The following is a 26,154-nucleotide window of genomic DNA, read 5'->3' as shown; positions in this document are numbered from 1 at the left end:
GGCTGGGTGAATCTTAATTGTGTAATGTTCATTGACGAGTCAGGACAATGCTACTGAGACCGCGGAGGAGCACCGAGCCGAACCGAGCAGAGCGATGAAATGCTCCCACCGAGGAGGACGCAGATGGACAGCTTGGTTGAGCCGCTGGTCGCCCAGTACCTCGCCATGGGATGTCAGTCAAAGGAGAACCAAAACGAAAGCATAACGGCAGACGAAAAGGGAACAGACGATATGTAAGTTCAGTCTCTCTCTCTCTCTTTTTTTAGAAACATTACAGAGGAGTTTCTGAAGATATTTTCCCCACCAACTGTCTGGATTTTATGCTTTCTACCACAAAGCATAAAGCATTTTTTTTCTTTATCGAAGCTTGAAAAGGTGCTTCAGATGTCCCTAAAACAGAGGCGGAATGTTTTCCCTGCGTTTTTACGCACAGCTAAAGCCTCAGATCTGTGCGTCAGTCTGGATTGCTTAGCTATACCTAACTTGAAACTTATTTGCTGGTCATTTTAGATTTTGAACTAACTGGATGTCTGCTCTGCTTTGGTGCTGGCCAGATTTAAAGGAAGGAAATTAGAACAATATGCAACCTTATGGGAGAATCTGAAGCAAACCATATTTGAAAAAATAACATCATTTGTCCACATGGTCTTTGCATGTTTTGATACCTGGATTTTGACATCAGAAAGCAGTGCCAAAAGAGAAGAAAACAAAAGAGAAGAAAAACAAGAGCTATTTACGTTTTGGCTCTAAAGTACACAAAAGGCAAAATTTAGGATAAGAAAAGCAGAAATCTGATTTTCAATATAAAATCACCAGCTAAGAAGATGCAAAAATGCTGCCAGTTTTCTCAAATTCTGACACCCTCCGTACCTCAACTTGCTAGCAAATAAAATTAAATCTTATTCTCGTCCAGACTCATCTTAATTATACATACGTTTATTAAATTTGTTCTTGACCAGCCGTATTTTTGTGATAAAAAAATGTGTGAAAAACACAAAAGAATAACAATCACATTTTAATTTTACACTCACCTATCTTGACCTCTGCCCCACACACCAACACATGTACTTATTCGTAAAGGTTTTATTGTTTGTAATTAATGTCCACTCATGCCATAGATAAGATGTCAAGATACACCTATAGGAAGTCCTCTTCTTCCACCAATTTACACTTGTTTTCCTTTCTTTTTTTTCCAAGGAGGGTGACTTCAGGATATACCCCCAACAGGTCTAGAGTTTCTCCTCCTCGCCGTCCTCACAGGTTCCACAAACCCGTCTCATCCCCGATCACTGCAAATAAATCAATAATGTCTCTGGGACATCTCACCAAAGCAAGCTGGGAAGAACTCATCCAGGCTTGTCTGGAGTTGTTTGGTAAGTCCATGCTGATTATTATTTTTTTGTGTTCTAGAATTTGAGATCCCGCCTTAACATAACAGACCAGATACGTGCAGATTGTTATGGAGGAACAATGGTGACAATGTTTTAAATTTTGGGCAGAAGCAGTCTTTCTTTAACACCTCCTTTCCGATCTTTAAGTGTAAAGCATTGCTTTATTTCTTCTACATTTGTTTTGCTGCCAGTTAATTTGATTTTGTTTAAAATTTGGCCTAAGTTTGTATTTTTAATTGATGTTGATGTTGAAAACTATATCATTTGAAGTAGGAATGTGGAAAATGGCCATGAATGATTTTTCCATTTCTGATTTGCATTTACGTTCAATGGGCAGTGCCTGCTGCTCTGAAATGGGAGACCTGTTTAGCTGTTTGACGTAGGAATCTTCTGCATTCTTGCCTCCTTTTTCCATAATCCACAATTTGAGATAATTTCCTGCATTTTTATTGGTTTTCAAGAGGCAATGCTGTGTTTATGGTCAATCAAACTCCACCCACATGAGCTGAACCAGTTTAACTGTCATCTTCTAAGCCTTCAGCAAGGCAAACCTTTAGCTACACCCAACTGGGAAAATGAAAGGGGAGAATTGGGAGTGTTTGAAGGTTTTGTGATGAAGATTGATGACTTGATTAAAGACTTTGTAATGCCCAAAGCTGAAGCTATTGTTCATTTATTTTGTTTGCTGCCTACTGACTGGTTTTGATTTGCTTTGTTAGATATTTGTTTGAATGTAGTTTCAGTAAGATCCAGTGCTTAGGCCTATATTTTAGTTATTGTAGGGCAGCTTGATTGTGGAAAAATAGTTTTGACACGTATTTTAGCCAAAATTACTAAAAAAAATGACAAATGTTTGGAAAAATGGTGAATCAAACATGAAACTTACCTTGATGTGAATTCTTGTTTAAACTTCTCTCAAAATACCTGACAAAAAATGTAATCTGTAATCTGTTTTTCTGTGCTGTCAGCCATTTTTTTTTACCCCTCCAGGGGGTCTTTTGTGGGCTCTAGTGTCCCTTATATGATAGTAGGCTGACAGGAAACGGGGAAGGAGAGGGGGGAAGACATGCGGCAAATGTCGTCGGGTCCGGGAGTCGAGGACTCAAGGCCTCCAAATACGGGTCGCGCTAACCACTACGCCACCACGGCACGCCCACTGTCAGCCATTTTTATTTGAACTGACATCAGAACAAGAGGTCACACCTTACATGGGGTTAGCCTGCAACAGAGGTGGAATCAAACACTTACATGACAGAGATTATAATATTAGAGCACAATTGTGAAATATGTCAGAATACAATGCAAAGTAAACTAAATTTGTTTTGACGATTATATGTTTTGTGATCATTTGAATCCTAAATCAAAATGTAACCCTAAACTTGAATAATTAGACCATCCAGAGTGCTTAGTTTAATGGAAAAGTAAAGAGTAAGTGCTGTTTTGGTTCAGTAAAATTGTAATATTCCTGCTCTATTTGATATAGCACATGGTGAATTGACTTAAAGACAAGTTCATGAAAACTTCAACAGGGAATCAGTTTTTCTTTTTTGTGAGATGTAAAAAGTATTCCTACCCCTCGAAATTTTTTTTAAAGAAATCTTTTATTCGGCAATAAATTTCTTCTGAGCTCCTCTCTTGGTTTGAATCTGAAATGTCTGTGGAGCGACCTAAACATTAGTAGCCTTCCAACCTCAAAGCTTTGACATTTAAATAAAAGCTGATCAAGATTACATTTTTCAGAATTGATACTTTTACATTGTTTTCTTATCTTTTATATAAAATTTCAAGCTTTACTGTTTTCTTTTTTTTCATTTTGTCATAATAGGCCTTTCTTTAGATTTCTAAGACATAACATTTACAAATATCCATTTTGAATATCTGTGGAGAGAGTTGTGACTATATTATAAAATCCCACCATCATGTTTTTTTAAAATAGCTCACAGAAATGAGAATGCTTTTGAGAAAAAGGGAAGACGTTTTGTGCTCAGAAATTGGAGGTGTTGGAGAGGAAAGGTTTCAGCTTACTCCAGGCACCATTCATGCATTACGTCCATCACATGGTTGTAAAGAGGGTTTACTGTACCCAAAAAAAAGACACAGTGGTGATAGCGTAGGCTGCCGTTGGATCAGTCAAAGATCATTGTCTCAATCAAGTTGTCTGGAGTGCTCTCAGAGTTATGGTGATTGTGTCTCTGAAGAGACAGCTTTCAGATGGCCGTTGCCTGGTTACACAAATGCAGCAAAAGCAGTGGAGATGTGCTACGATGGGCTGCACATTAAATGACATTTCATAACTGCATTTATCTGCAGAAAAAGAAGAAGTGGGCTGTAATGACAGCCTTCCTCTCTTATCAGGTTTATCAGGGAGACAGAATTTATCAGTGAAGCTATATGGAAAGACTTATAGATTAGTAACATGTTAGATCCTATTGGCTGTCATTCCTTTTATTAAAAAATGTTTATATCTCTACACAGGATATAATCTATTTGTGCAGTATATTATGGTTGGGGTTTTCCTCGAATGGTTTTTCTTGATAGTAAACACATCGGTTCCTCTTGGCTCACATCACACATGAACCCCCCGTGGTCCACAAGTCCTGCCACCTTTTTTTTTCCCCAAATGTGAGAGCACACGTAAGAGCAGTTTAAAAGATTACCATTAGAAGAGCTTCAAGCTTGGCCAAACTGAAAGGTCAGCTCCCTGAACTGTAGCCCTCAGATGCCTACCAACCTTTGAAATGCAGGAACGCTGCGAGGTGTGGATCAATGGCTGACATCATCACTCTCCTCAGACCCCCACAGCACTACGAGCTGAGCAGTTCGCTCACAAAATGCATGAGCCTGTTTCTTTAAAAGAGAAAATGTGACATTGTCCATGTGCTGTAGTTATCAGAAAAGGAAATCTGTGAAAATGATTTATTTGGAAATTATTTTCCATTCACAAGAAAGCTGTTAATGCTGGTATGTGATTCTCAATGTATAGCAAGCTTGAACAAAAACTTCATGGCTTTTGGGTATTAACAAATAATTTAAAAATAAAGATGTACAACATGTCCTAATTTAGTTAAAACAGAAAAGTGACAAATATTCCTGATGTTGCAAATCAAAAAATGTTGATTGTAATAATGTTTGTAATACTCCTATTGATAATCTTTATTTATGGTTTCTTTGATTTCAGTAAAAAAAAGCAAAAAAAAAAAGCAAACATAGAATAAACATGTTACCAGTGAATTCACATCTTGGGTAAAAAACTGCTTTTTTATCTATCCTTTTCTTTGTAGAATAACAGTAGTATGTCAGGAGGATATTAGCTGTCTAATTAGTCAGGCTATCTGTTCAAGTAGCAGTCCTGCTACTTACTTAAAACTGTAGTTTTAAACAGTGTTTCCTTAATGAAAGGGATGGGTGGCACTTCTGTGGTTTCCATGATATGATTGTCTGTGGTTTTCAAGACTAGAAGAATTTATTATATGAATTTAAAAACCTGTTGGGTTTGTTGTAATTGTTGGAAAAATAACACTGTAGTGGCTGTGTTTTACCCATCTGACTGGCAGTGCTCAGCAGCAGGAGGAAGGGCAGTGCTGCATTACTCTCATTAGAGTTAATGGTCTGTCGACACCACAATCCATCACTAATGTGTGTCAACTGAGCTTATTGGAGAATTATTTTAGAGCGAGGTCATGAGAACAAAAGTCACCTATACTGGGTAAAATATTTACTATTTTTTATTGTAAGCAGGTTACTTAAACTCTGTCTACTCATGATTAGAGATGTACCAGGAAGATCTCAGAATATTCATATTTTCCCATAATCGACTGATTTGTAATTTACAAGACAAATATTGAAATATCTGAATGGTTTTCCCTGTTTATTAAATGCATTAAAGCAAAGAACTCCCAACATTATCATTTGTAAATTAATCAACCAGCAGCTTGTACATATATGTAACTTTTTAGTTCATTAAAAAAAAAATCTGATAAAGTTTAGGAGCACATTCCTTAATGCATACATGGGGAAAATGTAATTCTTTTATTTTCTGTTGGAATCAAAATAACAACACCACCTCTGACAGGAAACCTGCAGCACATTATTTTCCTTTTTGTATTTAGGGTCCCTTGAGAAAACAAAAATAATTAGGAATCAGCAGGCCCAGCCTTAATGGAAACCAGAAACTAGTATTAGCCAGGTAAAGTCTGATTGGTGTTTATTGTGCAACATTAATTCGGTATTTTTAAGGTAGTTAATCTATACAAAGTTGTATGTATACGTATTCATAACTATCAAAATAAAAAGATAAGTGGTTGTGTTTTGTGCAAGCACTAATACAAAACAATAGTTTATGTTCTTCATTCTTGCAACTGATAATTGTTTTAAATGTATTTCAGATTATTCTTTTTATATAAAATTATAATTAATTTTTCTCAATTTACAATTCTCATAGTTTGTCATATTAATTGGAGGAAGGTCATTTTAAATTCAAATCTACCCTACCAGCTTCTGAATCAAAGTATCTAAACCAAATTTAGTTAAAGTCTAAATTGCTTCAGAAGACGTTAGATTTACAACTTTACATTACAGTATATTATTTCAAACATTTATATCTAAAATGTGGTCATTTATTGTACCCAAAAGTAAAGCAAGTACTATTTATGTATTCCTTTTTTGTACTGACTACTTTTTTCAATTACATTAAAAGCAATCTTTTAACAACTTATTTAAGCTGGTCGCATCAACTTGTTGTCTGAACACAGAATTATTGAAAGAGCAAAAAGATATCCTTTTTCCCCACTTACTTGAACCAAAACAAAATAAAGGGATCATCCCATCTGATAGCCTCTTTCAAAACAAGGAAAAGTGCAAACACACAGGTTTGGAGCGGCTGATGAATGTTTAAGATAACCTTAAAAGCGAGCCAGTCAGAGTGTGCGCTCCTAAGTGTTTATCACCAACCAGTATCACATGGTTCCAACTCGCTGGGCGGCAGCTTTCCTAATGTTCCCACCACTAACAGACGGTCCAGAAAGGATTTCCTCCTGCAATTAACCCTGCACAGGGAGTGTTGGTGGTTGGAATGCTGTGAAGCAATTGTTTACCAGATAAAGTCATGACATCTTGTTGTAGATCCGACACTGCAGCTGATTTCTTTACGAAGTGATAGCTATAGAAAAAAAAAGTTTCTAATAATTTTGTTTGAGCAGAAGAACTTGGCAGAAATGCAATAATTTAAATACACTAAAGCTGTTCATCAGTTACATCATTTGAAACTGAGAAATCATTTAATTAGTCTCTTTTACTTTCTCAATAACTCGATGGATGAGGTCATCATCCCTCGCTTGGTTTAGACGGTAGCAGCCGCATGTTACTAACAGAAACACAGCCGATGTACGATATGGTAGGCCAGATTAGTCAGCTGCAGCAGGAGTGGTTAGTTGCTTACAGATAACAAAGATAGGAAAGCATGTTGCCATGGTGTCTGAGGTATTTTCAAGGTAATATGGTTTAAACGTGGCCCCCTCAAATGTCTGATGGCCTTGATCGTCCCAAGGCAGCTGCAAATCTTTTTATTCAAGCTTGTTCTCTAGATTTTCCATTTCTACAGACTTCTGATTATAAAGCTGTAGAGTACAAGGGTGAAAAAGTCCCACAGTATATAAATGATTTTCCCAGTAAACAAAGATTCTATGTGGTTAACCTCTAATTCCCTGTTTTAGCGGTTTGAAGATTTCCTGAAGATATGCTGTGTTCTGCTTTAAGCAAGACCTCAACGATTTTTATGAAATCGTGTCATGTTTTGTGTACATGCAGTCTAATGCTATTTTGTGGCTGGGAAAGAATTGCTTTGTCTATGCGTGTCTCAAGATGTCAGCTGCAGCACACAGTCAAGATAAGGAAAGGTGGTCTGTTCACAAAGGGAGGAAGTTCTGCTCATGCATGGAAAAAGGAAGTGAAAAAGGTAGTGAGACAGGCAAGCATCAGAGGCTCACACAATCAGAGGAAAAGGTAAACCTTCCGCTGCAGGGTCTGCAGCGGATAGTATGACTAAAGCATGTGTATGAATTGTTGTTTTACCCAGTTCAAGTAATTGTGTCAAACATTGTTTGCACTGGTGGAAAGAAATTTTCTTTTTTTGCGGTATTCTGTAAATCTTTTTCAACCCGTTACCACGAAAATTTACATAAACTTATTTAACCTTCCAGTTAAAGTTTTAGAAAAGAAGCCTGTCAAAGCTTTTTTCCAGTTTCAAATACTTGATAATCTAATTTTTGCCTATAACTTTTAGAATAATCATGTTGATAAAACTGCGGTTGACGTTGAGTTTTGTGGTCAAATTATTTGCATGTCAATCTGATCTAAAAAAAACTGTTTCATGTAAGTAAATAGTTCTTTAATCAACTAATGAAGTGTACGCAAAACATGTATAAAGTTCACAGCAATTACAGTGATGCATTTTTTGCCACAGACATGGCAAATGTCTAATTTAAGATTTACATACCAATGCAGATTTGGAAATGCTGTAATTAGCAGTAATGTTTTGTTTTGTTTTGGTTTTATTTTTAAGGAATTCTTAATCCTCCTTCTCCCACAGTAGAGAAACCCTACAACATAATGTATTTTATTTTTCTATTCTTTTTTAAAGTAAACATTTGATAGTGTGATGTGCATTTGTATTCATAGTTGGTTTTCTTCCATACATAGTGTTTTGCATGTATGTTAAAAAGCTCAAATTTGTCCTTTCATTCATTCACACATGCACAGCTAGCAGCAAACCTTAAACTCAACTTCTTTTGGCTTTCTTTAAACATTTTCTTTCTTTTTGCCTTTTACGTATGAAGAGCAGATTTGTGGAGTGCACGACTCATGCTTGTCCTATCAATTGATTCTCCCACTAAGCTGTGAATCTCTAAAACTGCTCCACAGTTAACATGAGCTCAGTTCTGCACAGCTCAGTTTAGCCTGACAGCTGTATTTTGAGGATTTGCAGCAACACAATTCTCTTTGAAGTTTCTGATGACAGACAGATTAAACAATGTTGTGTGACACATTTAAAACTTGTGATGCTGTTTTTTTTAAAAGTCTTCTCCACAACTTGACTCCTGACCCATATGCTGCGTTCCTTGATCTTCATGATGCTGTTTGTTGACAAATGTTCTTTAACAAACTTCTGAGGTTGTCACAGAAGTACTGAATTTATTCTAGGGCTGGCCGATATAGCTAAAAAATGTATCACAATATAAGGATTTCATATTGGTTGATATCGATTATAATTATTGATTAGTCTTTTGTTTAAAATATCTGAAATACTGCCATACTGGTGACGTGATCTTACCTGTTTTATCAATCTGTTGTACTCATTTTCTCCTTTCACTACATGCCGTTGTTTATTATTTTTAAGCAATTATGAGGCAGGGTAGCAAAACCTGAAACTGCTGCTGCACATGTTACTCAAGAGGTTGTTGCTAGGTAACCAAATAAGTTTAGTGAGTTATGTCACCCATCTTGCGTAGCTGGTCGTGCAAAGTTGAGCAGATAAAGCCTTTGCTCTGCCTACCACCCCCAGAATGCTGTGCAGTTTGGGATCAGAGTTCAGTGAAACTATTGACATATTATCTATCGATATTGATCAAGTGTTTATTGCAATATATGTTGTTATTGATTAATTTCCCTGCCCTAATTTATATTGAGATTAATTCTGACACAGCAGGACTCTTAATTAGGTGACTTCTTAAAACAGTTGGTTGCACTTGATTTTATTTAGGAGTCACACTTTGAAGGGTCTGAATACCGATGCATGCAATACTTTTCTGATTTTTTTAACTTGGGGAAAAAAAAGGAAAACCAAGTCTTTCTCCTTTCATCATTATGCATTACTTTGTATCACATAAAAAACATTTTAATAGAATTACTTATAGACTGGTGATTTTTTTAAATAATTAAATTTTTATCCTAAATGGTTTCTATATTCTTCAAATGGCAGTCAAAGAAAAAAAATAATTTGACATCTGTACAGAGCAATTTGTTCGCACATATGTGCTCTCTTCTCTCATTTGGCTTAATAATAGGCATAACTTAGCAACATCTCAATTCTATGACGCTGGTTTGGTACATACTCCGTCACTGATAAAATGTGTTCTACGCTCAGCTAATTGCACTTTTGTTTTCTGTTCAGATGCAGATGGTTGCGTGAGAAAGACCAGCCACCTGCTGAACATCACCCTGACCATGCATCGTCTCCTCATGTCCTCCAGTGACCTGCTGGACAAACTCATCAATCTATATCCTTTAGCAGTCCACCAGCAGAATACACACTGCGCCTTTGTCTCTTGATTCAAACAGCCCTTGTTATGAGCAGAAAAGTGAACATACGACCGGTTCACTGGACCCGCTGAGGGCTCGGTTGTCAACAGCAACGCACAGTCAAGCTCATTCCTGGCTCAGATCTTTCAGCTGTCAGTGTAAAGCTTGATGGGCAAGTGGCCTGCTTTCTCTCTCTGTACTCCATTTTGCATTCATTTCTTCTCTCAGCGCAACTTTGCTTCACTAAGGCTTGCACTTCATCCATTCAGTAACAGGGAGGATACTACCTGACTGTTGTTGGTCTCCTTTAATATGCTTGATTAGACTCTTTTCATTTGCACTGATTCACACCTAGAAGACGATTTTTTCTGTCTTTTGATGGTAGTGGAGTGCCTATAATTTTAGCTTCTCTTCAAAGAAGAGACAATGGCGTCACAAACCCCTGTACAGTACCCTACTTGGGTTTCAGGTGTTAATTACCTCTGCCTGTGATCAACTATATTTAGACACAGACCCTGCGACTGATCACAGAAACCCTGTGATCAGTGCTTTGTTTTTTTTAAACCCTCTCATTCTGGGATAAAGAAAAAAAGATACAAATAATCAATTCAGGATCAAGAAAGAGCCATGGGAGTCATTAACTGTCCCAATCGCTGCCTAATCATGCGAGTGTCTTCCGTTCCAATGATGTAGTTAGCCTTTACATGTTTCTCAATGGGATCGCCATAAAGAGCCATACATTTAGGCTAGTTACAGTGACTTACAAAAAGTACTCACACGCCATATTTTTCATTCATATCTTAATATGCGACAGCCGCATTGTTTTTAATGTGGTTTGCAAATAAAAATATGTAAAATGTGACATGAAGCCCCCTTTACTTTAACGCTGTTAAATAAAAATAGACCACTTAATGTTATGTGATGGTGTCAGAGGTTTTTTTTAGAGAATATTAGTAGACAAATAGCAATAGACCAAGAACCACTGCACAGATTGCAGGAAAAAAGTTGTGGAAAACAACCTTCAAAGCAGGGTTAGATTATAAAACAGTGTCTTTAGCTTTGGACATCTGAAAATGAAAAGAGTACAGCACAGCTGCAAACCTAGCAAGACATGACTATCCACCTAAACTGATAAGACAAGTCAAGGAGAGTCTTGGGGTGGAGATTCAGCTTCCAACTAGAATAATTGAGATTGATTGCTAATTATTAAAGCATAATCAAGCATTAGAATGGCCTAGTCAAAGAGGATATTTATTAACTTGAATATTGATGTTGACGGTTGCTCTCTATTCAGTCTGACTGAGCTTGAGCTATTCACCAAAGAATTCAGTTGACAAGACATAACCATAGGGACTTGCAGCTGCAATTACAGGAGAAGGTGGCTCTATAAACATTTTGACTCAAGGAAGCTAAATATGAAAGCACTCTATACTTTCAGTTTTTATTAGTTTAAAAATTAGGAATCCATTTATTATTTAACTTTCAATGCAGAAATGTGCCCTACTTTGAGTTAGTCTACCACATAAAATCCCCTGTAAAATAAGCTGACGCTCTTGCAGCATTCTGCAGCAGAGTGTGAGCAAGTTCAGGAGCAGTGAATACTTTTGCAAAGCTCATTGGTGTGAGAATGGAATGGTGTCTGTTTCCTGTAAATAAATCAATGGCGTATTGTTTTGGTAAGCAACATGTGCAACGTGAAGGTTATCCACAGCACAGAGATGATAATTACACTGTGGGCAGACATTGCTGGTTTAAATGTCTCCTGTGTCCTGACACCAAACAATGGCTTTCAGCGATTCTGCATTGCTTTAGACATGGGTTGTGTATTTTCTTTGTGCAGTTTGCTGTTCACTTTCCTTTGCATGCCAGAATGATTCATTTGATGATGCTCATCGGAGTTACAGATGCCTCCTCCCACATAACCAAATGTCACATGTGTTTGCCTTTTGGTTCACTGGGCTAAATTTGTATTAATGAGTTTGATCCCCTGCAGGTAAATCATCCATGTGCTCAGAATTTACTCAAAACATACCTGTCATGCTGGGCATCTGTATATTTTATTGAAAAACAAGCTAAATTAAATTGTTAGTTCCTTATCTGCTGCTTACTTTTAAAACAGCTCTGGACAATGAACAGCCAGCAGAATGCCAGAGGATATGCTACCTCATCAGGTCAGTGTAACACGTACCCTCTAGGTTCAGATTAAAAATTAACTCTTGTTTTCTGTCAGTTACATTGTTGCCATTTCTAACTTGCAGACATTGGATTCAGGAATTCTGGATGATGTTCCGCTTGCCCCACAGCTTGTCCGACAGCCTGGACGACTTCCGTGATCTGCTCAGAGAACACGGACAGGAGCATCTTTGCTCTCTCCTAGAGACCAAATGGATGTAAGTGTTAATTTCTTACCAGCTGGCCAACTGCGACATGAAGCCTACATGACTCCCAGTCAGTTTGCTGCAGTCCTGAAATCAGTCACGATCCAGAGCATGGAACAAAAAGCAATTTCACCTTGTGGTTGCTGCAAAATTCCAACAGCATGACTGCATCCTGACTAGTACATTTCTAGCCCGATTACTTTAGAGCAACCATGACTAGTCAATGTTAACTATGACATGAATTATAATTATATGTTAAACAAATATATTAAAACAACTAATCAGTTTTTATTTTTGTTGGAATTCTTGAATGTTTTAGGAAAAAATAGTAGCTTTTCTCTACAGAACTCTCTTTTGTGGTGCTGTTTTGGGATCAAGAGTCTGTTAGTTTTACATGTGCTGCTATTAATGTCTGGACAAGGCAGGGTTTTTTTGCCAAGAAGTCACCATTTAGTCTTCAATTTAATTTAATTTTCTACATTTAAGGATACACTGATCATCTTGTAATGAAATTCCAATGCTTTGTGATTCCAGAAAGTTGTCAGATAATTTTTAGCCAGATTAATTAGAAAGTAGGTTATGCTGTCAGTTTCACTTGTAGTGTCAGACAACTGTCATGACAAAGTGACTGAAGTCTCTCTGTGGGTGTGGCACAATTTTAAGCAGTGTGAAGTAAAGGTTTAAAACAAAACAGCTTTTTTTTCCTTTAAAGTTGCTCCACAGTGAGGCCTACTTCTGTTTGTCTCCTTTTTATTCTCCTCCTATTTGACATTCACAAAATGGTTAATGTTCATTTAATTTCAAATAAGTAATTTGCTACATTTTTGGTGGCATGCAGTGAGATTAAAAATATGGCCGTCAAGAAAATAAGTCAAAACAACGTTGCTTGTTATTTGGAGAGATTTTAGTCATTTTGATTAACTGATTATGTGAACAATTTGTCAAATGTTTCTGTTTAAAGACTGTTAGCAGTAGGTCTGGCCTAGATTGAACAGTTTACTATTAATTAAATTAGCAGCGGTTTTCACTCTTTTAAAATTACCACCTCTGTTTCACGCTTACTGATTTAGATATGTTGTGTTGATGTTTTAGAAATGAACGAGAACGGTCGTGGAAAGCCAGCCAGAAGATTCAAGCTAACTATAGTAAAAAGAGGAAAGTTTCTCTTCTTTTTGATCACCTGGAACCCAGTGAGTTGGCTGATCACCTCACTTTCCTGGAGTTTAAATCCTTTTGTAGAATATCAGTGAGTATGTGCACTCATATGAACTTAAAATATCTCTCTGGCTATGCTTCACACTTTAGCTTGATTGAAAATACTCTCTTGCAAACCCTAAATATTTCCCCTTGTGGTAAATCCCTTACAGTTTCCATGCAGCAACTGATGGTCCTCTCTCTGCTCTCTCTGTCAGTTTATAGACTATATAAATTACATTCGAAGCTGCTGCATGAAGGACATCCCTGTGCTGGAGCGTTCCATTGCCCTGTGCAATGGGATTTCCCAGTGGGTTCAGCTGATGGTGCTGAGTCGGCCAACAACTCAGCTGAGAGCTGAGGTTTTCACCAAGTTTATCCACGTTGCAAAGGTAGTGGTTAACTCAACCCCCACTGCTACTTTTATAGTACCAGAACTCGAGACACTTCCTCTTTGCATCATCCTGTCTGCTATTGTTAACATGAATGACATGAATGATTTCATTAAAAACTCGGCGCAGTTGCTACAGGTAAATTAAGAATAGCTCTTAAACTTGTGGATGATGTTAAATCCACAGCTCAGGTAGGAAAATCTGTCTAGTGGACAACTATTTGTTGTGCACTCCACAAATGTGGCCTTTACGGAAAAGTGGCAAGATATTTGAATTGTTGCAAGAAAGCGTATCTGCCATATCAAGATCACAAATGTCCTCCAAGGGCCAGTGGTGGCAGAATGTATTGATAAAACTACCCATTAACAAACTTTTAAAATATTGATAAACAGCTGTCTCTGCATTTGGTGAATACTCCTTAAAATTAAATATTGAACTTTATTTGACTTGGCTTTTTTTTGACGGACGAAATTTTATTTACTTAAAATAAAGCCACATAAATAGTTATAGCGGGCCAGATTTGGGCCTTAAGCTTGACACGTGGTCTATACCATGAAACACGCTGGTGGCAGCATCGTGCTGTGGGTTGGCTCTTCATCAGCATGAACAGAAAAACTGGTTAATGAAAAGTGGATGGATCTACACATTTATCATTTTGAAAATGATGTATAATTTTCATGCCATTTCACAGTTGATGCACATCATGTTGTGTTGGTCTGTCGCCTACAGTGATTAAATACAGGGATACATGTGGTTATGATGTGGCAAAATGTTGAAAGGTTCAGGGGTTTGAAAGGCACTGTATTCTGCAAATTCTTCATAATAACATCAATCTAGCATATTTTGCGATATTGTTTCTATTAATGAGATAAACTTTTAATAAATAGAAAAATATTAAGTAACTGAAGTAGTCAAGTGAAACTAACACGGCAAGGAGTTTGGTGTCCTGAAAAATTGAAAACTGACTTGTGATTGCCGTCGCTGACCAGACCGAGCTTGTTAAAAGCTTTCCAAAGGGAAGCTGCTTGCAGCCTGCTGAGAAGTGATACACTAGCATCAGGGAGCCGTTAGGCAGCCTTGTACTCTGGTGGACCTCTCACGCTGACAGTAATGCACCAGACTGCTGCTGCTCATTGCTGTCAACTTCGAAACCCATGGGTGTGGAAACGAATTTCACACCATAATGCTTCAGTGACAGCACAAATTAGAAAACTGAAAAGAGGGAGAAAAAGGGCTTCCAAAAAGAGTGAGATATCAGTGTGCAGCAAGAAAAAGACAACAATATAAGTGGCTTATGTAACATCAGTGTTGAGAGTTATATAACAGGGCTACCTGGAACAAATTTAATTGTGCGTGTTTTTTATCCGCCGATGTGAATTCACTGATACGTGTGTTTTCTCTGTGTGTTTTTCCCCTAGTGTCTACATCTTATGCACAACTACAACACACTAATGGCAGTGGTGGGAGGGCTTTGTCACAGCTCGATATCAAGACTGAAAGACACCACATCACATGTACCCAATGAGGTCACCAAGGTAATCCTTAAAGAAGGCGCTTATAATAAAAATGCCTCAGATTTAATGTTTTCCCATGAACCTAAATTGTGTAAAACAGCTTTCACTTGTAATTTAATAACTATGCAAATTGCTGGTCTTTTGACTGAATTAATGTGACATTGCATGTAACATTGCACACTGAGGTTGAATTTCTACTTGCATGCAGATACTACTGCACACAGCTGCTAATCTGTTTTACAAGTTTTCCAGGTTGTAGTTCACAACAGGGGTATTCATTCACATGACTGATAAAGAAAAATATGCAAAAAAGCTAAGGAGAGTACAAGGAAGCTGCAGACAGTGTCCACCCAAGAAAAAAAAATCAAGAGTAGCAATGTCTGCAGCTTGAATTTTAGTTAATAAACCAAGTATTTCTACAAGGATTTGACTGGTGAGGAAGACAAAATCAGGAGAAACGCATGAGATCAGTTATTTATGGAAGTAAAATATGGGCACACCAACAAGAAATTTAAAGACACTTTTTAGCAAAGACAATTCGACGGTTATTCACCACAATAGCAAATGTAAATGTAACAAAAATCTGGTATTTTAAAAAATGGCAGCATTCAGATCACTTTTTGTGATTTTAGTTTCTGCTCTAACCAGTATGATTACTCCAGTAAGCACAGGCATGCGTCAGCATGTTTTTTTATATTTGACATGTAACGGTTTAACTAAAATAATGTAGCTCAAACTCTATAGGTATACAGTTAAAGTTCCTCTTCTTAAGAGAGGTGTGGCTGCAAAGACATTTTCAACATCAACAGCTGGTTTTAAAATTGTCTGCTTTGAAAAACAATAAAATGACGGTCTAATAAATTTTTGTTTTACATTTCTTGTATTTACAGGGTTTATGACTGAAACATGGTATTTGCTATATAAGTTGCCAAAGAGGAACAACAGCAGCCTAACCACAACATTTTGTCAAAAATACCCCAGAAATTAAACATAAAAAACATTTTGTTATTTTACAACAATAATAATTGTCAGCATGAGTCATAAGTGACTATAAAATCTTTAAATGTTGCTGCAAGAAAGAAATTACTGCATACAATGAACTAATTTCCTTTTATAAAGGACGATCAAGAAATCAACACTTGCCAAAAGAAATAAAAAAAGAGGCACAGAGTGAGCTCTCTGGGACAACTGGAGAATTTGACCAACACTTAGCAAAACATATCAGCAATTCTCAAATACTATGAATAAAGATGAAATTTCTTCCAGAAAATGAGAAACTAGTGATCTAAATAGGAATGTCCCATGAAAGGCATTTTAGCACCAGATTATATCCACACCATAACCACAACAATCTGCCATAACGTGGAGCTTGCCGGATCTTATGAAATTCTTCTGTGGTGTAAAACTAAGGTTCTCTCTCCATTGCGTGCCGTGGAGCATGAGAGTTTGCTGACTGTTTGAGGAAGCTCAAATCTTCTGTGGTGAGAAATTGGTGGTTGTTATCATAGTGCATATCTGGGTCCTGTGTGCGACGTGAAGTACCCTGATCGCAGCAATGGCCCTGCCCTGTCAAATGCTAAATAAACTCACTAAGTAAATGAAAGGCATAATATTAGCTGCTGTAGTAAAATAATATCCACCATGCTCAGGTTATTTTCGCACAGAGATTGGTATCCCATGTGCTCCCCATTAAGTAGGTCTCCAAGATGGAGAGGAGGGCCCACATCCCCAAATTGCGCATACATGCCGTTTGCTGAAAGGATAGGGATAGTAAAGAATTTTTTATTCTGCTGTTTAAAAATGCAAAGAGAAGTCTTGGAATAAGGGGGCCAAGAAAGACACAAGAGCAAATATTGTGTGAGCTTATCAGGAAGGCTCAGTTTCAGCTTTCCTGACATATTCATGAAAATACTGATGATGTTTCCTCCAAGTTGATAATGGATGGAAAGAAACTTACCACATATGGAAAATAGGATTTGGCGCCTGTGCATACAGGTTGAGGAAGCATTCTAGTGAAGCGACAATAGCCATCATGGCAGCATTATGGTAATTCTGAAAATGCTGCATAAAAACCTATTTAGTGAGAACAAAGCACTGAAAGGAGGTTTTCTGAATATACTGTGATTCAAGGATGTTTGAACAGACAAGTAGTTCCTGAAAATCATTAAGATATCTTGATCTGGAGTGAATGGGGCCTGAGATAAGAGCTAAAACCAAATTCAGACAAAAACATGAAAAAAATGGCAATTTTTTTCCATCTGCCTATGCTGTCCTTACTGGGGCTGGTACTAACTACCAGCAGTCATTGCGCAAAATCGGGTATGCCCTGGACAGGTTGCCTGTCCATTAAATGTCCAACAGTGTACAGAATAGAAATAATTACTAAACCCCTTTTAGTATTCATCATATTGTTCCTACTTAACAATTAAGTAGGAAAAATAATTAAGGTTCAGATATACTCTAGTGTATTTTACCTTTGAATCTATTCCCCAGGTATTAAACGAGATGACGGACCTGCTGTCCTCCTGCAGAAACTATGACAACTACAGACAAGCTTATAACAAAGTGACGGGTTTTAAAATCCCAATCCTTGGTGTCCATCTCAAAGACCTTATTTCCGTCAACGAAGCCATGTCAGACTATGTGGATGACAACAAGGTGAATGTCCAGAAGCTCCAGGCACTCTACAACCACATTAATGAGCTCATTCAGCTGCAGCAGATTCCATCCCAACTGGACGCAAATAAGGACCTTGTTCATCTGTTGACGGTAATGAACCTCTCAGCAAAACTTTGAATATTAAGACTGTGTGAAATATTGCGCAGCGTGATGTGATTCACTAAGTTGTAGACACATACATAAATGAAAATGAGCCTGTTACAGCATACAGTTTGTTATGTGTGGGTGTGATGAGAGCCCATGATCTATGAGTGTGTGGGTATCGAGCTGAATGTGAATGAGACTGAGTTCAGATTGCTGTATTGTTGTGTTATCTCTGTTTTATTCGCACTCAAAGGACAGGATGCCCATGAGACATAACAATTGTCCTGTGAAACTGAATTTCCCCTTAACACAGCATTTAATTCAAGGAGAAATCCTGGCATTGGGGCATATTCTTTTCTGTTTACCTCTCATGTGTTCATGTTGTTCTCTCACACAGTTGTCCTTGGACCTCTACTATACTGAGGATGAGATTTATGAGCTGTCTTACGCACGGGAACCAAAGAACTGTAAAGCACCGGTGAGTGACACCTCATGCTAATCTCAGGTACATCACTTAGAAATACGGCCCTGATCAAACATACAGGAACTGACTGGTAATGTCTAAAAAGCTCTTTGCACTTTCTTTGGAGGTGTTTGCAGCACAGTTATTATCAGATTCAGATTTAGATCTGAGAACTAAAATGTTTATGGAAGGAGCTTGATTTAGTTAATCATAAACCATTTTCTGACAGTTTTCTCCACATTTTTAATGCTTCCATCATATTGTTGAACTAATTTGCAAATACTCCAATAAAAGTAAAAGAAAATTAGCCAGTTTTATTTATTTATTCATCCTGTACTTTGGGAACTTTAATCCAGTAAAGGATATTGCTGGTCTAAGTAGGATCTCATCGTCACAGTTTGAATATTGTAAATGTAAAATTAATTTAAAAATGTGCATTTCCAAGAAATTTACTTTGAAAACACTGAAGAATGTCACCAGGTTGGCCTGAAAATCAATAATCTTGTGTTTTTTTAATAACTTTGTAGAGCACTAGCTTAGTTTAGCTTGACAACTAAAAGTTACTTTTCCACACAAAAGATTGTTGACGTGTCAGTTTGGATATATTTTTTTTTTTTGTCCAAGGCACACAATACCGCTTTGGTTCATAAAAAATGTATTAAGAGTTTTGATTTGTGAAGGGCACATTAGTTTGCACAGTCATTGTGTTTGTTTAGCTGTTTTCTGCTGAGACACCCAGGAGCTAATACTAAAATGTATAACTGTTGCTCGATGTCAGCATTATGTGTGTGTAAAATATTGTTTCCTTCTTCAAGTAAATTTTTTTAACAATATACATAAAACATTTTTTTAATAGCCAGCAACCCCCTCCAAACCTCCAGTTTATGTGGACTGGGCTTCGGGGGTGGCTCCTAAACCCGATCCTAGAACCATCAGCAAACATGTGCAGAGGATGGTAGATGTAAGTGCTTCTTTTTTTAAACTGCTGGCATACACATCCGCATGCGTTCATTTCAGCAGTCTACTGCTGCAGCTAAAGCACACTGACATCATTATAACAATTGTGCTTTCTTCTCGTCTCCTACAGTCTGTGTTTAAGAACTATGATCTAAACCAGAACGGATTTATTTCTCATGACGACTTTGAGAAAATTGCTGCAAGCTTTCCTTTCTCCTTCTGTGTCATGGACAAAGAGAAGTGGGTATTTGACAGGTTGCACCCTCTTTTTGTTTGGTTCATTTCTCTTCGGAGAGGAGAGGAAGCAAAAGTGGTATTTGTTGATGAACATAGCAACAGGAAGCGTAAAATAGATGCAGAAGGAACTCAATAAACCACCTTATAAATAGTCACATGAAAACCCAAACAGCTCATGTTCCTACTTTTAATAACATATTAGATGAAGTAGATGAGTTGGTGTAGATATTAATAGAAGGTGCATATAAAAGGAATTATGTGGAAAATAAATTTTAAAGATGTTTACTTTTAAACACTGTATCATTCATGGATGTTTGTCCTTTTTTGGTTTTAAAGGAAAGGTCTTGTAAGCAGAGAGGAGATCACGGCTTATTTCATGCGAGCCAGTGTTATCTGCTCCAAATTGGGCCTGGGTTTTGTTCACAACTTTCAGGAAACCACTTACATGAAACCCACTTTTTGTGACAACTGCTCAGGGTTTGTAAGTAAACGTTACAAAAAAAAAGAACAACTTGTTTTTAATAGCATGACTAAACTTGGTGATTTTCTCTGTTTTGTTGCATCAATTAATAAGTTTTCTTTCTTGCATACTTTCAGTTATGGGGTGTCATCAAACAAGGATATAGATGCAGGGGTAAGTTTTATCTCTGTCTTGTTTCACTCCACCATGTCTATCTTTGGCCAACTGTCGTGTTTAGAAACACAGAGAGGTGCATGCATTTTTGTAGTGGGGAGCAGGAGAGGTGAGCTGTGGTTTTTTGAGTTGCATTTTGCGAACTGAACCCTGCAGCACAGGAACAAAGTACAAAAAAAAAAAAAGAAAGACTGTTGTACTCTGAACAACAGATTTCCCCCTCCCCCGTCCTGCAGAAGACCTGAAAGAAGTATTTGTTTGCTCGGCTGTAGGCTTGCACCGGTCTGAGAGTTGCATTTGCAGAAGAGATAGTGTTCATTGAGAAGTGGGATGTCAGTTTGTTGATGCGAGGTGAACTTCCTGCTCTAACATGTGCATTGTTTTGGTCTGCTCAGACTGTGGCATGAACTGCCACAAGCTGTGCAAGGATCAGGTGGCGTTTGAGTGCAAGAAGAACACCCGATCGACCAACACCGTTGACAGTCCAACACCGAGCTCCACTCCGATTGCATCAAGCACCTCAGAGGGTGGGTTTTTCTGATTGCGTTCCCAGCAGAGGCGGTCTAATTTTCATACACGTTGTTTTTACTTTCACTACTAACTGAAAGTAGAGCTCTGTTACATGTGCCATCTGGTGGTGAAGACTTTTCAGCTTATCTCCTTATCTCAAAACGCAAACTATTTCCTGAAATCACTGTCAGCCAGACTCCACACGAAGCTAAAAGTCACAATTTACATTTTTAAGTTAAGTTCCCCGCAACTGAAACAAAACAACTGTTGAGTTCAAGGTCCGCTGTGAAGGTAATTTCCCTCCAGCTGTCATTGGGAACTGGTTCACTTACAGTAATTTTTAAAGCTGCCCACCTTCTGCAAGAAAGCTACTATTTTCAGAACAGATTAACTTTCAGTTTTACTTAATATAAACTTACTTGCCAAGAATTAACTTTAAAATGTGTGGGCTTGTTTCTGATGCACTGTTTTGCCAAATTTGTCTGGCTAATCATGACGTACAGAGCTTAGTCATTTTGTTTTGTGGTGTTTGATGTCTTTTAAGATATGAAAGTGACATAGCACCACAAAAAAAGAACAATGTTTCTCTTTCTATTTGTCTGTTTGAAGAAATTAATAATAAGATGGCTCTCCTTAGGTTCAGAAGAGTGTCCGTTCCCTTACCCATCAGATGGGAGAAGGGACTGGAGCCCAGAATCTCCAATCACACCCAACTGGAGGCCTGCAAGAGTCCATAGCTACACCCAGACAGAGGGACCTCAGTTATCCTCGATGGCGCCTGAAGCCAGCCGCCTTCAGTCCTCTCTCCTAATCCCCGTCCCACCCATCCTCCCCTCCTGCCCCAGCCCCGTGCCCTTGAGAAAACAACGATACTGTGCCAAGTGGGAGAACAGAGCCTCTGTCTTGCAAAAACCCAAAGAGTCAGTGGAGGAGAGCAAATGCACTTATGAATCTCTGGAATATGTGAGTACAAAATTTCTGCCTCACCGACTTTAAATGCAGAACATTTATTGTATTTAGCTAAAACCCAATCTTTACCTTTTTATTTTTCCTTTCAGGAAAACCTGAGACTCCAACAAGACAATGAGGCACTACGTGAGAAACTCAGGGAGACAAAGTTGGAAGTGGAGAAATTGAAGTCATATCTGAAGAAACATGCTCTTCATCCTGTGGTGGAGGAGGACTCCTCCTCTTAGAGATGAACCTCTGCAGAGAGACTGGTGTCAATGCCCTGTGGTGGAAGATGTTAATTTTAATTTATTGATCATGGACAGTGAACATGTTTTACAAGAAAAGGTGCATCTCAATAAATTGCAATATCATTGAAAAGTTTATTTAAATCATCTAAGTGGCAGGGGAACTGATTAATTATACACATAATATTTATTAATTTTGGGAATTGTGGCGTATGGGCAATAAAACCCCCAAAATTCAGTGTCTGTCAATAGTATTTTTTTTATAAACAGGAATGTTATGGAATGGCTTAAGCAGTCATGTGTTTGACTGCCACCATTTACCTAACAGACACTCATTGAGACATTTAAGGTAATTCAATGAATGTAATTTCTAGTGAGTCCACAAACAACAGGAATTAAAGGAGGCAAAGGACTGCGACACAAAGCCCATTTCAAAGCTTTGGAGAGTTTTGCGAGATGTTGTGCCGCCATACACAGACATATATCACTTTGTATTTTATTATTCTGTGCAATATAGCTTCACTTTTTGAACTAATTATGTATTTCATTTTGTTGAGATGCACCTCTATCCTGAGAGTCGAGTGACTTGGTATAATGTGAGAAAAGTGAAATTAAGTTTTAGTGCTGATTGTGTATGAGTTTTCTAAGACTACATTGCAGGATGAAGTAACAGTTTGTGAATGATTTTCAGTGGCATGCATCAGAATTAAGCTACATTATGAAAACAAGTTAAACAGTTATGACCAGGCATGGGCCAGTTTGAGATTCTGATATGTTAATGCTAAGTAAAAATGTAATCACTGTATTTAGGGGAAAAATATTGAACTGAATTGTGAAACAGGATAGGAAAAAATCTGAATTTTTTCTACATTTTAAAAACAATACAACAGTCACTCTTACTATTGCCAAAATATTTAAATATATTGATTATATTGATTATAGTGTTTGAGAAAGACGCGAAAGATATATTAAAAATTGCTCTCCATTCTTTTATCCTTAAACATCTGAAATATGTCCATCTATTTAAATTAGATTTAAATAGATTTTAAATGTTTATCATTGTTTGTTGTAGCTCTGGTTCAGGAGTTTCTGTGTTATTAACTGTGAAAAAACTACATGCCTAGAGGTTCCCTCTCTGTGTCAGCCTTCAAAGTCTGCTCCTGAACTGACTTGCTGCAGCTTGTTTAGATATTTCTGTTAAATTATCAGCGAGCACTTCTTTCGCATGGGAAAATGCAGAGTTTTGGCGTGAAAACATGGATTATATTTGTTCAAAACACATGAAAGCCCTGGGGTTGCGTGGCTGAATTGTTAAATACTAAGTTATTGACAAAGTTAGATTTAACTACCTGTGTTTCTGTAAAACAAGTGTTTCTTAAACAAGTAAATTATTAAGTTAGCTTTCTTGTTATTTTTCATAATTGTTTGGGATATTTTTTTATTTTAACAGAAATATTTCCAAACTGCAGAATTTTTCTTCCTGCTAAGCAAGGAAAGACTGGAGTAGCCTTCTTGCAGCCAACTGACCAGCAGTGCACGGCAACTGAGGGAAGGGAAGTGCAGAGTTACTTTATGTTCCAAACAAGCTAGAGAAACTTCTGATCAAAAAAGTGATTTCGAACAGAAGGAATGACTGGACAGAAATATCCATCAGTTTCAAAGCTTAGTAGCAGTAACCGGCCCATGCCTAGTTAGGACAGACAAACTCTTTTCTCATAGGAGCGAGTATTTCTCACATCTGGTGAAATGTTTTTTTGTTTTTTTTTGCCTCTGTCAAAACCCATGAAAGACAGGCCATGATCCAATCAGCAAGTGCAGTATTTAAGAAAGTATAGCAAATGTGTTTGATCAATTCTTGATCAGTTAGTGAAGTTAAATATTTATGTTAAACATAATAAAGCAGAAAACGGTTGCTGCATAAAGAAAAACGTGTGCAGCAGGAAGCATATGACAAATAAGTTACTACCAGCGACGATAAGAGGCCACCGTATTTTATCTCCATTCTAAAAAATGGACCACTTCGATCTCCAGAACTGTTGTTGCTCTATTACATTTTTTTCCTTTTCAGTGCATTGCTAATATTTATTGTCTGAAACACTACATAGTTCTTATACTGCATAAGAATTTTTTTTTGTACACGATAGTGGTACTTTTTCTGACTTATTTATGCCCCTACACAACTGCCTTTTTTTGTTGTGTAGCTGTATCATTTATTACTATGTGGTCTACTGTAGCAGTGTTGTACTGTGAATGATGGTCAAGATCCATGTTTTTGAATTGTGCCTAATGTACTGTAAATACAAGGTATACGCATATTATGCCATATCAATTGTCTAGTTTAAACCCCAACCTCCATGTATTGTTCTCTTATTGTTCTAATAAATAATGTGCACGCTGGATTATAATGTAGCTCCAGTGTTACCTCATGTGGCCATCGGGGGTCAGCAAAACCCCATGAGAACAGGCATCTTGCCTCTTTGTGATTATTGACCTTCATTCTACCTGTTAATTGGAAGTTTCTTTATATATGTGGCTCTCCAATTAGAGGTATGTGTATTTAACTAATTGTATCAAACAAAAGTGCATGACAACATCAAAGTCATGTGGTTTTATCTTGTTTTGTAGTTAACTTAAAACCCCTTTTCACCTTTATTCAGCATGATTAAGTTGTATTTTATGATTTTGTACACGAGGCATATTTTGTTGGACTTTAGATTATTGAGACTAGAGCCTTTAAAAGCAGCCTGTACTCACTGAAATATCCAGTCTCCTATGTCTCCATATCTTTGCTGCACCCAGCAGCAAATATTGGCCTTCAGATAATGAGAGGTCAACCCTTTGGTTGGCAGAAGCAGAGATTCAGTTTGTTTCCTCCTATTTCCATCAAGCCTCATTGCAAATACCTGGCAATTTGTTGTATTGGTGCTGTACATCAGTGTGAGCATTTCTGTAGCCTTAATTCTTCCCCTGATGAAGGAAACCTATTCCCCTTGAATTAAGTTGTGCTTCTTTACGTCTTCCTGCCATAATAACTTATGTTCCTTCATTGGCATGAAGAGAGAGCCAGTGAGAAAGGATACTCTCTGAGGCATAGCAAGCCGAGCCATGGTGACAGCTAATTTACTTTTATTTGAATGTGACACCCAGCTGCTGGAGAAGAACATCCCCAATCTAGCAGGCTTCATGCCCACTAAAGGCTGAATAATTTCCAACATCATTGCTATCTGAGAGAATGGCAGAAAAGAACCTATGTTCAACCCAAAGAGACATTGTTTTTCTCAGGCGGCAGTATCTGCTGTAGAGAAACAAATAATTCATCCTGATATGCTAATAATGTTGCGGTTAAAGCCATAGGTTTATGGGCATGTCGCTAATATACATTTTAAAAAACTTATAATAATAATGTATTTTATTGGACTGGTCAGATAATACACGCACCTTAAATTTCTAAAAACAGGAATGTGTGAAATTTTTCCTAATCAAAATTGTAAAGTCTCAAATTCAATGCCATTCTTTTTATTATTCAGCAGCAAATTTCTAGTATAGTTTCATCTGGACATGTGACTGTTCTCATCAGAAGTGGTAATCCTCATCAAAATTGGTTAGTTTCTTTTGAGTATAATCCAAGAATTTTTAACAGGGCTCAACACTTTCAGACATAACACTGTAGCTTTGTTTACTAAATGGTTGCAGTGATGAAGGAGGTTTAGGAGGAGAAGAGCATATCTACACTCTGAGATCAGAAGGTGACAGTGAACGGTAAGTGATAATTTTCTTTGTTTTCTTTCAGAGATTCCTGTTTGAGGAACAAGAAATGTTTCATAAGCAGATATAAGAGCAGTGTGTTTTGAAGTGATTCGTACTGCTGCTTTCACAACGGCAGCTAGAAGACCAGTGAATGGATTCTAGGATGGAAAACATTTCCCCAACGATTGAAGGGAATGAGGAAGCAGAGCAATAAAACATATTGGTTTCTGTTGAGGAAGACAGCAGTGATAACCGTCAGAACTTGAGGGAGGAAGAAACATAAGAGAAGGTTGGCCAGATAACAACAATCTGGCATCTGCCTCAGGGGATCTATTGTCTTTATGCTCCTTCTGATTGGTTTTGATGAGCTGCAGCTGCAGGGACACAACTGTCAGCCACACCTTTCAATGTGAAAGGTGAGGAGAGACACACATTCAAACAACCAATATTGGAAACCGACCAATTTATATGGGCTCTGGAATT

General features: G+C 37.6%; 1 protein-coding gene across 1 annotated transcript; it reads left to right on the top strand.

The window, feature by feature from the left end:
• Positions 1 to 24,329, top strand: rasgrp1 (RAS guanyl releasing protein 1). The gene is made up of 17 exons (XM_005797756.2): positions 1 to 233; positions 1,198 to 1,373; positions 9,559 to 9,664; positions 11,795 to 11,857; positions 11,945 to 12,076; positions 13,157 to 13,310; positions 13,477 to 13,650; positions 15,069 to 15,185; positions 17,658 to 17,933; positions 18,325 to 18,405; positions 19,247 to 19,351; positions 19,478 to 19,587; positions 19,921 to 20,065; positions 20,182 to 20,218; positions 20,614 to 20,745; positions 21,366 to 21,691; positions 21,787 to 24,329. Exons 1-17 carry the CDS (start codon positions 100 to 102, stop codon positions 21,922 to 21,924), a joined length of 2,406 nt encoding a protein of 801 aa, XP_005797813.1. The 5' UTR covers positions 1 to 99; the 3' UTR covers positions 21,925 to 24,329.
• The last annotated feature ends 1,825 nt before the right edge of the window (positions 24,330 to 26,154 follow it).

The sequence above is a fragment of the Xiphophorus maculatus genome, chromosome 19 (genome assembly GCF_002775205.1).
Source record: "Xiphophorus maculatus strain JP 163 A chromosome 19, X_maculatus-5.0-male, whole genome shotgun sequence".
In the NCBI taxonomy this organism is placed as follows: domain Eukaryota; kingdom Metazoa; phylum Chordata; class Actinopteri; order Cyprinodontiformes; family Poeciliidae; genus Xiphophorus; species Xiphophorus maculatus.
The sequence above is the reverse complement of the archived record's forward strand: the minus strand, read 5'-3'. Positions and strand labels throughout refer to the sequence as shown.